This window comes from Calypte anna, chromosome 3 (genome assembly GCF_003957555.1).
Source record: "Calypte anna isolate BGI_N300 chromosome 3, bCalAnn1_v1.p, whole genome shotgun sequence".
Lineage (NCBI taxonomy): Eukaryota > Metazoa > Chordata > Aves > Apodiformes > Trochilidae > Calypte > Calypte anna.
In genome coordinates this window covers 89298153-89310750 of record NC_044246.1, presented here as the reverse complement: position 1 = coordinate 89310750, position 12598 = coordinate 89298153, and the positions used below count along the sequence as shown (strand labels likewise).

General features: G+C 37.2%; 1 protein-coding gene across 1 annotated transcript in view; it reads right to left on the bottom strand.

Moving 5' to 3' along the window:
* EYS (eyes shut homolog) overlaps positions 1-12598 on the bottom strand; it is a 709634-nt gene that overhangs the window by 139608 nt on the left and 557428 nt on the right. Inside the window, exon 36 of the mRNA XM_030447573.1 lies at positions 1635-1799. Within this exon, the coding sequence (XP_030303433.1) occupies positions 1635-1799 (165 nt within the window). The remainder of the gene's footprint in view (positions 1-1634; positions 1800-12598) is intronic.

Sequence of the window (12598 nt, the reverse complement as noted above, 5' to 3'; positions counted from 1 at the left end):
GACCCTTCAGCAGCTTGGCTGCCCTTCTCTGAACTCACTTCAGCAACTCCATGTCCTTATTGTAGTGAAGGGCCCAGAACTGAACACAGTATTCACCAGAGCCACGTACAGCAACACAAACGCTTCCCTTCTGCTGGACACATTATTTCTGATGCAGGCCAGGATGTTGTTGGCCTTCTTGACCACCTGGGAGCACTGATGGCTCACGTTCAGCTGGCTCTCAGCCACAATCCCAGGTCCTTTTCTGCCTGGCAGCTTTCCAGCCACTCTTCTCCAAGCTTATAGAGTTGCAAGGGGTTGTGTTGACCCAAGTGCAGGACCCAGCACTTGGCCTTGTTATACCTCATACAAGTATCTTTGGCCCATTGATCCAGCTCCTGCTGTAGAGCTTTATTATGCTCAGGGAGAGCAACACTCCCACCCAGCATAGCATCATCTGCAAAGTCACTGAGGGCACATCTAATTCCCTCATCCAGATCACTGACAAAGATATTGACCAGGACTACCCCTTAGGCAGCTGCAGCGCCAGCCTAGTTATAAAACACAAGGATTTGAGATAGCAATTTGAAAAACAGTGAACATAAATGTTAAGTCTGGGGCTACAGGGTTTGGTGTCTAAATAAAACGTTATACAGGTAATAATAAAAGGCATAATTAAATAATATCACAAAGCTTGTACTACTTTTAAAAGTGGCTTATAAATATTTACATAATGTATGTAAATTCACATACATTACTTCAAAATTAATATAAAAATAACAAATTAATCACAGCATTTTATATTAAATCAACAAGATTGCTTTGTGTAGAAAAAGCCTAGGCAGCTGCAGTGAACAGAGAATGCTCCTAATGCTCCTATATGCTTCAATATTTTCTTTGAAGGGTACATCTATCAGAAAAATTGCATAAACATTTTTCTAGCTCTTCCTCAGTTCAAGAAGAAATCACCTCCCTTTCCAGGTTTTCCATTTGGATAAAAATATATGAAATATTCAGGTGGCAGAGAAGCCTGTTTTTCTTGCTGACTAGGGAAAAGCACAGAAGTGCACGCCATGTAGTGAGGAATGAAATATGCAGGCAAGAAGCAACATTCTTATGTAGTGTTAACAAGCATACATCCAAGTCTGCAAGCATACGCTCTAGGGACCACAAAAGAATTCTCTGAAGTGTGAAATTACAGTAAGTACTCTAAATTTAAGATAATTCTGCAAGTCAAAAAATCTTTGGAACCAAGATCACAATTACAACAAAAAGTGAGTCTCAGACCAACTACAGAGAAGCTGTTTCTTTGTAATAAATTGTTCAAAAACTTCTTCAAACTTTTGTATTTTAGAGTTGCAACACTTATAACTGGAGTCCTATGCTTACTGTGTTCTTGTCAGGAAGCAGTGTTTTCAGTTGTAAGCTACGTTTTGCTCAATAAATCATAAATCAAAGAACTCTGCAGAGTAACATGAAGAATGATAGTTCAGATTTTATACTGCACCATGCATTAGAATACCAAAAGGCTTCTACTGCATTTTAATGACTCATTTTGCTGCTGAATACGAAATGCCAGCTGATGTACACTAAAGTTAATAAGGACCTGAAGGAGCTAAAACTGATACTTAGCTTCAAGTATCATTGGTACTCACTGTAAAGAATTGTGCCATTTAGAGCAGTTGTTTTCACTGTCAAGTACAGAGTTGTCAGATTGCTTGTTTCCTGCCCAGATGCAGACCTGGTCTCGGATACAGATGTCAGAGAAGGTAGTTCCAAATAAGAATTTCCAGTGAAGGATGGAAAAAACAGGGCTATGTCTGAAATGAATAAAAAAAGGCTAATTTTATTAATTTTTTACAAAATAAACTTGGTATAATCAGGAAAACACATTTTAAAATATCCCTTTTTCTGAATACCTGTGAATAGGGTAATCAACTATAATATTCACAGAGCATGCATTAAAATTTATTTAATTTCAAACATTCAAGTTAAATATGCAAAAAATTAAAATGTTCTAGCATCTAGCATCTGCATACCAGAAGTGAAAAGACCATTACAGGAGGGAGTACAGCTAGGCGATGCAATATAGCTCAAAAGACAGAGACAAACTTTCATCTTTACACATGTCCATGCAGAACTTTCATCCTGTAACATCCCTGTAAGTACTTTTGGTTTATAGTTGTAGATATGAAATGCAGGTTTTCTCCATTTTGAGGGTAAGCAAATGTTCTCAGTTTGAAATTATGATGAAGATGCTACTGGGCAATATATACATTTTTCCACTACACTACTCCTGTCTTGAAAATAAATAATCATAAGAGAAAATTTTGAACTCAGAAGGTTTAACATTTGCAACATTTATTGCATTAAGCACCTTTGTCACTATGGTGTTCTTTCCCCTGTAGCTGTGATAATAATATCATTCAAGCAAGAAAAATTAAAACTAATTAAGATTAGGTAGAATGTCTTTGTGATGCCTTAAGCATCCTAGTTAAGAAATACTCCTTGAAGACTGTCCAAATTCATCACCAGTGATATGAATAAGGAATGAGGAACAAGGAAAGCACTCTGAGTTCAGGTAATATTTTGTAAGGAATTTTTAAATTTAATAAACTAAAAGTATACAGTGGATTTGTGACTGATAAGTACACATAGGCATGACTAGTGCATGGATTATTTTTTTTCAAAATGTTTATTCGCTTTATTAATCTTTTGCTTGTGAAATTGGTCATGTATATTATTCTCTGTCATTTTTATTGGATTTAAGAAAGAATAAAATTAAAGCTCTAGTTAAACAAACATTTGTTGAAGAGCATCGATTAAAAAGATACCACCACAACCTGACAGCAAAAGAAAGGAAGGATGGAAAGTAAGATGTAGTTATGTTTCTAAATGGTGGGTCTAGAAAGGATTGTTGGAGCAAGTGAAAAAATTATGGGTTGAAAAAAGTCCTTAAGAGATTGAAGCAAAGGTCAAAGGCAAATTAGAAGCAGACCAAAAATATAAGAATGCCACTGGTCTGATTAAAATCATACTTGCAAGGGAAACAGTACTTGCAGATCCAGCTAGTCCAGTGCAGGGCCACAAATATTCTTAAGGGACTGGAGTCCCTTCATATGAGAAAAGAGAGGAAAACCAGGACTCCTCAGGCTGGAGAAGAGTGGGCTTGAAAGGATCTTAACAGTGTCTACAAATACCTGATTGGACAGGATGAAGAGGAAGTCAAACTTCTCAGCTGTGGTGCTTCTAACAGGCAATAGGCACAAACCAAAAATCAGGAAATTTCACCTCAACAGATGAAAACTGTGAGGGTGATGAAACTTTTTCACTGTGAGGGCAGTCAAACACAGGCACCGGTTACCCAGAGAGGTCTTTCAAGTCTTAATCCTTGGCGATTTTCAAAACCTGACGAGACACGGTTGTGAGAAACCTGCTCCAGATGACCCTGCTCTACTTGAGGGTCTAGGCTGGATTAGATGATCTCAAGTGGTCCCTTCCAAACTCAATGATTTGGTGATTCTGTGATCTTTTACAGAAAGACTGTGTAGACAACATTTATTCTTAATCTTTAAATGTAGTGCCTTCAGGAACCAGGATTTAGTACAGTACTCACAACAGAGTGGTAGATCTTGCAGATAAAGATTATAAATATTCTTTCATTAAGCAGTTTTAAAAGTACTCATCTTTGATATTAACTGTCCACAATTCAGTTTCTACATTAAAAATAATATTTTCTGATGTTTCTTTCAGCTAGCTGATGGGGAAGGGGAGGAAGAAGGGAAAGGAAGCATAGGATGTCCAGGTAATCTTAAAAGGACAACCTCATCAGTCCTTTAACTGGTAAACTTTCTTTCAAAGAGTAGATCTTCCATAAAGACCTGCAACTTTCCACAGAGTTCAGTACCCTGCATCCAGAAGTCTCTGCATTTATGGAGCCAAAACTACTCAGAAAAACGCTCCTTCAACTGTAGGTGACTACGCCTGTAGTGCCACACCCAGCGCAGCTCAGAACTCCATTACCCCCCTGGCTACACCCTCCTTTCAGGGAGCTGTAGAGAGTGATGAGGTCTCCTCTGAGCCTCCTCTTCTCCAGGCTGAACACCCCCAGCTCCCTCAGCCCTTCCTCACAGGACTTGTGCTGGATCCCTTCACAGCCTCCTTGCTCTTCTCTGGACCTGCTCCAGGACCTCAATCTCCTTCCTAAACTGAGGGGCCCAGAACTGGACACAGGACTCAAGCTGTGGCCACACCAGCACTGAGTACAGGGGCAGAATCCCTTCCCTGGACCTGCTGGCCACACTGTTCCTGATACAGGCCAGGATGCCATTGGCCTTCTTGGCCACCTGGGCACACTGCTGGCTCATGTTCAGCTTCCTGTCAATCCAGACTCCCAGGTCCCTTTCTGCCTGGCTGCTCTCAGCCACTCTGTGCCCAGCCTGGAGCTCCCCATGGGGTTGTTGTGGCCAAAGTGCACTTGGCCTTGTTGAATGATGTTGTGAGGTAGTTGAGAGCCTAAAATCTATGTTTGTGATGAAATACAAAGGTAGAAGAGTAGAGGCGAAGTTGTTTGCTGGAATCTATTTTTCCACTTCCCTTGTTCTACAAGAATCTGAATTAGCAGGAATTAAAAGTCTGATGTGGCACTGAGACATGGTTCCATGAATAAGAGATAAAGATGACGTGCTCAGCTACAATAAGTTGATACCACAAATACCACCAACACTGCATGGAAGCGCAGCTACTGCCTGCATGGAAGACTCTACCACAACATGAGAGCATCTGAGGCTGCTTTCTGTTAACAGTTACAGATCTTGTATTTTAAAATGGTTGCTTGTAATACAATTTTTTACTTCATTTATTTCAAAGGACAGGCTGACAGAAAAAATTGTTACTTTACTCCTTCCTGGGGCTACAATCTGACATGTCAGCTCTGTCCATGATCCCAAGGGATTGTTCCACTGGGATAGTGGTCTCTAAAGTGGACAGCATGCACCCCAGGGGGTATGAAAGACAATTTACTGAGGTGCAGGAAGAAAAATATTACAACTACAGTAGAACATATATGTAACATATATGTAACATATACCTACACTTGTAGTGTCCTCGATTTTAATTTTTTTTACTGACAGGGCACATGATCAAAATAGTTTGGAAACCACTGTACTAGGGAAAAACTGAAGGGCACTAGGGACTTACCAGCTTTGCTCCCCACAAGGACAGGGAACTTAATAGGGTCACCAGCACAGCAGGTCTGTAGTATGAAGAATTTCTACAAAGGAATTCCATTTCAATTCTTTGACTTAGATTTAAGATCTTTGAGCAGAATGCTACTTTTTGAGATATTGGCTGTTACTACAACTAAACATTGACAAATGTGGCACTATACCAATAGAGGATAGTGACAAAACCAATGAGATAAAACTTCTGAAAGCCATACAGTTCTTCTAGATTCAGAGTAATTCCCTGTTTCAATAGCAAAATTACTTAAATAATTTCAGTACTCAAATGGAATTATTGAGGATATATAGGTGTCTTAAAGCTAAATTGGCCAAACTCAGATCCCTTTCTGCATACAACCTTAATCTTTAGATACTTAAATATATCAATTATCAGGATAGCAACATAATGCAATGATAAACAAACAAAAAAAGTACAAGTCACAATCAACTATCTGAAATGTAACAGTTTTACAGGTCTAAATCATACTAGAGTAAATAAAAAAAAAACAAACCTAACACTTCAAGAGAAAAAAAGGAGTCTCTAATTAATTCAAAATACAATAGCTGCAAAAATTTATAACAGAGTTTGGTTATGAATTGCCTGAACAACACATATGGCTAAAAATTATATTTCAACGGATTAAATGAAGGCTCAAACTTTCTACAAAGCAAACAGGTTTTGTGGGGTATTACTGATCACAATGTTTAGAAAACATTAACAGGTTTCTATTATGAACCTATTTGACTTTGTCTTAGTAGAGAATAAACAGAAGTAAAGGGACAAACATAGTTCTCCACTGATAGTAGAATGAAATCAGTGCATTTCCACTCCTATCTCTAATGTCTCATTTGCATTGTTTGCTTTTTGTGACATGTTTGGCCTCATACTAAATTCTATTAAATTTTATGGGATTCTATTGAAACTAGACTTTTAAACCCTGAAGACAACGAGACTCATCAACTGCACCATAATCACTAAAATTCAATTAAGAAATACATAACACTTTTAATAGTAAGAATGAGCATAAAAAAAAAAAAAAAGCCCACCACAAAATCCTGGAAAGATAAGTACTGCATTCATACAGATACAACCAAATATCTGATCAAGCGGTCTACAATCTACAGAATGGACAATTGGAAGGCTTTGGTCCTCTTCAATAATTAAGAGAAATGGATAACCCCATATATGATTCTCCTCACTTTATCATAAACATCTAAAAAGGTCAGATGAATCATAACCTAAAACCTATTACTCTTCACTTTCTACAGAAGCTCTCAGGGGAGGGAGGTTGTGTGTCACTAATTCAGGTGTAGACATATAGACTGCCAATATCTGAAGTTAAATGAACAAATTCTCCCTCTTGATGTCTGCACATCAAAACCAAGTAGCCTGTTAACAGATTTTCTTAAGGTAAAATCAAGTTAATATAGTAGTTCTGAGTTGAAATGTTAGAGACATGAATGGAACAGGAAGTCAGAATAATTAGTTGCAGCCTAAATTCTGAATTTGCTATTTGCATTTTTTAGTTACAATGGTAAACATACTATGACAGAACTAAAACATTTGGAGAGATTCTGTACTTGCTCTTTTTTAACACTCAAGGAATATAGTAGAAGCACAGATGATAAAAAAACTTGGTAGACCAGTGTAGAAAACCTTTTCCATATTACCAAGAATGCAAGTGTTCCCAGCAGGCAAAATCTGTTTAGCAGCAGTATCAAGGGACTTATGAATATCTGACTTGCTCTATCCATCTCATGTACACAAAATATCCCAGAGAATCAAGTTTAACTACCTGAGGGTAATGAATCCTTTTATCTCATGTTCACAGTGGGAAGAAAATGGAAGTGAAATAAGAAAATTCCCAGGGATTGTATCTTGTGTTTACAAAATCAGATGGGTATTTCATAAAGCATCACACACACCTACAATAGCACAGATATACAATAAGTATTTCCTCAATGACTCTAACAATAGAAATATACAAAATAATTGATTTGGTGAGTTCAGCTGTTTCCAGACAATAAAATGTGAAACAAAATAAATATCACCCTGGATGGTTCCACTTGTCTTATTTGTTTCTAAGCACAAAAGTATCCTGCTTGCTGTAACTCACCTACTACCTTATGAGAAAAAGAGTCCTTCTGGACAAGTTTTTCTTTTTCAGGCCAGCTTGGTGCCTTGTTGATAATGCTCTCAGTTGTCAACTGGGAGATCTAAATTCAGATCACTGAATTAATCTCTTACTTGCAGAGTGCTAGGGGTTTTGAATGGCAGAAAGACAGTGCATTTAATCATGAAGACTCAAAGGAAGCCCTGAGAGGCAGTGGGTCAAGCTATAGCAACCCTTAAGAGCAGTACATAATTTCATTTTCTTTGAGGGAAACTGCCATGCAAATGGAGCAGTATTAGATGAAAATAAAACAAAACAAAACCCACAACAGATTATGCTACTAAATGTCTCTTCTGAATTTTTCACAGAGTCTAGTATTATGCCTCTGAAAAGGTACAATGAAGAACAGAACAGAAGCAGGGATGATCAAAGGGATGGCATGGCTTCCAGAGTGAGTAACAGATCAGCCCTATTAAACATGGATAAAATATGCAGAGGAAAATGTAATAAGAAATTACCACTCTGTGTCTTCTAACACAAAACCAAAGGGCACTTGATACTTTCAGGTCACAGATATGAAAAACAAAAGGAAATTATTAATAAATGTTCATAAAATTAATATTTGCATGGAGTAATTCATTGCCACAAGACATTATTTGTGTGAAAAGTGTTTTTTAAAAACCACAGAAAATTAAGAAAAGTACAGGAAAGCCAGTCCATCAGACCAGCAATATAAAAGAACCACACCATAGGAATTCTAATCTCACTGAACACTGGAAGCTTAAGTAATGTACTACAGAAAAAATCACAGTAGCCCTGTTTTTTATACTATCAAAGTATTTGTGCCTAGTTTTGTTCATAGACAGGATATTGAGCTAGATGACCTACTGGCCTGACCAGGCAAGTAATTGTTTTGTGACTTGTTCTGGTTTCAATAGCACTGCTAAGATTTCATTCCAGAAGATGAGAGATCTGTACATCATGTAATACAAAGGAAATTAATGAGTCCATAGTTGTCTCAAATATATAGCAATTGTTATTACGTAGTGGATAGAGATCAAGTTACTCTCCTCTTATAGCAGCTGCACTGTAGTTAAGTAGATCAACCCAATGTAAATAAGCTATTAGTTTTATTTCAGGAAAAAATTGGAATGTTGATAATTTTAGCGTTACTTAAATACTGTGAAGTTGAAGAGGTAGATTCATGTCTGACAGAAAGAAATGGTGGTAAAGCAATTTGGTGATTTTTATATTCCTGTTTTGTAGTGCTCGCTTTCCCTCTTCTGACCTCACATTTTAGAAGGAAAGAATAACTTTGTTTATTTATTTTTTGCTCAGACTCTCCGTCGTTGTATATCAGCAAAGTTTTCACTTCATGAGTTTACAGCAGATGACAATTCACTATTTTCAGCCAAATCCTGTGTATCTGTTAAAGAAAAGAAAATGAACTGTCTCACTGAATAAGATTAAGCTTATTCAGTTAATAGCAATGAAGTTGTCAAGCTGGGAGATGCTGTATAGGTATTAAATTCTGCTGTTTTATATGGATATAACATAGACATGTAAAGTAAGGCCAAATGTATAAGTAAGTGGAATAGACTGACATGGGAAAGGAGAAAAGAAAATCATTAATTCACATTCAGTTCAAGAATTTGTGAAAGTATGACAGTCGTACCTCAAGAGAAGTACAAAAACCAGTCCAGAAGTTGGATGTTGAAAAACCCCCAAACACTGTAGTTATTGTCAGTCCAAATCCAGGAATAAAGTTATCATCTTACCACCTATTTAATAGTTTTGAAACCTACGCAGTCATTTATCTTCCAGTTTGATGAGATTCATCTCAAAAATTTATGACTTTGTTCCTAAGGGCACTGGATTTTGAATTCAAAAGACTGTTCTCAGTTGATACTAGTACCTAATCAGATGTATTCTCCCACCTGAATTCACAATGATGTTTAAGTGCTTGGCTCTTTTCCTGAATCTGACATAGAGGAAATTGGGAAGTTACTATGTAGTATTTTCTTCAAGCACAACATATTTTACAGGAAATATGATCTTCCTACAAAACCACCAGAGCTTCATCTATTAAAAAAAAAAAAAAAAAAAAAGAAAAAAAAAAAGAAAAGAAAAAAAAAAAAAAAAGAAAAAAAAGTCCTATCTAAGAGGGAAGTAAAGATCCTTTATATTTTCATTTATATTTTTCAGTCTCTCCCAACTACAGAAAAAAATCTTAGGCAGACTTTGAATATCAACTGTAATAATGCACTACTATATTTGATGTTGCAAAGCTGGTTGCTTTTCAGGTCACTGTGACACATATTATGGGAAATTTTAATGAAGCAAGGGCTTGTAAAACTTTTCAAGTCCTCATTAATATGTTTATTCTGTAAAGTATCGCAGAAGGTCTACTTGAACATTAGCATTCCCATTTTTGATCCAAGCCTAATGAACTGGTACAAGAAGTGAAGGAAATAAAGTACTGTTTTTCAGAGGGGAGAAAAGGCAGCTGTCAAAATATGTTTGGAAACAGACTTTTCATGAAATGTTGATGTACTAGAGATCATATATTACTCACTGTAATGAGAACTGTTTGGTTAAACAAATGAATGTGACCCAATAGCTTCATTTTCTGCTGTTTTTACAGCGAGTCTCAGTTAAATGTGCACATATTTTATTTGCATATTTGAAATTCTTATGTTTATCAAAATTCTAAGGTCATACTCTTCCATTACGACATATCAATGCATTTTCAGTCAATGCAATTTTATTTCTGCCAATTAAATTTAATTTTATTGTCTGCAATGGTGCTAGAACACATAAACATTCCTGTCCCAAAAGATGAGAGAAATAGTTGCTGAGTAATTTGCTACTATAAAAGTTTAATTTGGACAAATATTCAGACTTTCATCATGTGTCATATTGAGGAATCTTCCATCTGGATAACACTGCAGACTAATCTGTCATATAGTTGGCATCAGATAATAGATGATCAATATTATATGTACAATGCAAGCTGTAGTTTTAAGCAGTTTCTGTATTGATACATTGTGCATGCACCAAATTTTTACTACTAAAGCCCTAGCAGATTTTTATTATACTTTCCTGTTTTTATTTAGACATATAAATATATCATTTGGAAGACTGTGTAAATCTAATCTGAATTTTAATCTGAACTTGTTTTCATAGGTTTAGGTTGCAAGGCTAGCTTCTGAAATTTCTCATTTTCTGGCTATCAGCACCTTCACTGTAAACATAACACTCCTCCTGCTTAACAGTGGAAAGAAAAAAGATAAAACAGTGTATAAGAGGCACTACTACCATGCTTCTATGAAACATGAAGTTTCTTTATCTCCCTGCTGTTCATTATAGCTACTTATGAATGCTCTCCTAATCTTAAAAAAAAAACTGCATAAAATGGGGATGGTAATTTGGCAGAGTGTCCACTGGCTAATAACCAATGATGTGCTGACATCTTTTTACCAATGCTTTTAATGTAGAAAATACTGATCTTACCCTTTAGATTACTGATTTAACCTTTTTAGATGACATTAAAATTAATTTCAGTCTGTTTCCTAGGACTTTGCAAGATCTTTAAATCATATTTACAGGAATACATTCACATCCTGTTTTTTAATGCCTCTCTTTATTCAGATACTTTGTAACCTGTGGTCAATACATTCAGTGTTTCTCCAGGCAAGTGGTTAAATTTTATTCAGTTTGGTATGTTGATTTCTCTTTTTGTTGTTTTTCTTTTTTTCTTTTGCAAGGTCCAAATTAATGGACAAAAGGCAGACTAGGGAAGAAGAGGGCTCTCTCCAGAAGAAAACAGAAGACCTGGTCATATGGGGTATGGAGAAGGCTGAGGTACTCAACTTTTTAAACTTACTTTTCTGACAAGTGCCCTGACCATACCACTGAAGTTGTGGAAGGCAAAAGCTGGAAGGGAATGGAAAAAGGAAGATCCCACAAGATGGATTTGAATAGGTTTGAAACATCTAAAGAACCTAAAAGTGCACAAATCCATGGCACCTAACAAGATCCATCCATGCCTCCTGAGGAAACTCCAATGAAGTTGCTAAGCCACTTTCCATCATATTTGAAAATTCACAGCAGTCTGGCAAAGATTCCACTGACTGGAAAAGTTGGAACATAACCCCCATTTTCAAAAAGGAAAAAAAGGAACTACAGGCAAGTTTTTCTCAGTTGTATTCAGTTAAGATGCAAAAGTAATACAGTCTGGCATTAGCTTAGATAGAAATGAGTCATTTTATTTGCTTTATCTTGGCTATGTTGGCTTTAACTGTATTACCATCATACTCCCCTTGAAAATATAACAGGTAGATGTGCAAGATGAGATGGATATTAAGCATTAATGCTTTCAGCTCATCTGCATGCTTTTTTCCCCACTGATTTGATGTTACAGTGATGTAGCAAACCCCTGCTGCAGGTGTAGGTGAAACAGAGTAACTGTTAAAATGCACCTGTACATTGCCTGCTGCGAGAAGGCTGTAGCATAGATTTGGTTAAAGCAGAAGTGACTCAGCAGTAGAGATGAAACCTGCCTAGTGCCTTGCCAAGGCTGCTGCATTTTATGTCAATGTAAATCCCTTCTGAGAATGGAGAAACAGGCAAAAGGCTACTTCCCTGTGAAACAGCTACGCTAGCACTACTTGGAGATGGAAGAAGCCTGCAGAATGGCTATAAAACCAGACATTCTCAGCCCCATCTCTTCACAGCCTCCATTCTGCCTGCCCAAAAAGATCAGCTTAAATTTAGTCCCAAAGGCAATAAAAAGGTCCATTAGAGTTTTATTAAAACTAGGAAGCCAACCTTCTTGAACAGAACAGTTTTCAAATGTTTTTAATTTTAACTTCTTTGCTGTGCAGATGTGACCTTCATCTGCAGGAAGAGATCATAGAATCATAGAATCGACTGGGTTGGAAGGGACCTCAGAGATCATCAAGTCCAACCCTTGAACCACTACTGCTGCAGTTACCAGACCATGGCACTGAGTGCCACATCCAGTCTCTTTTTAAATATCTCCAGGGATGGAGAATCCACTACTTCCCGGGGCAGCCCATTCCAATGCCTGACCACCCTCTCAGTAAAGAAATTCTTTCTAATGTCCAACCTTAACCTCCCCTGGCACAACTTAAGACCGTGCCCTCTTGTCTTGCTGATAGTTGCCTGGGAAAAGAGGCCAACCCCCACTCGGCTACACCCTCCTTTCAGGTAGTTGTAGAGAGTGATGAGGTCTCCTCGGGGCCTCCTCTTTTTCAGGCT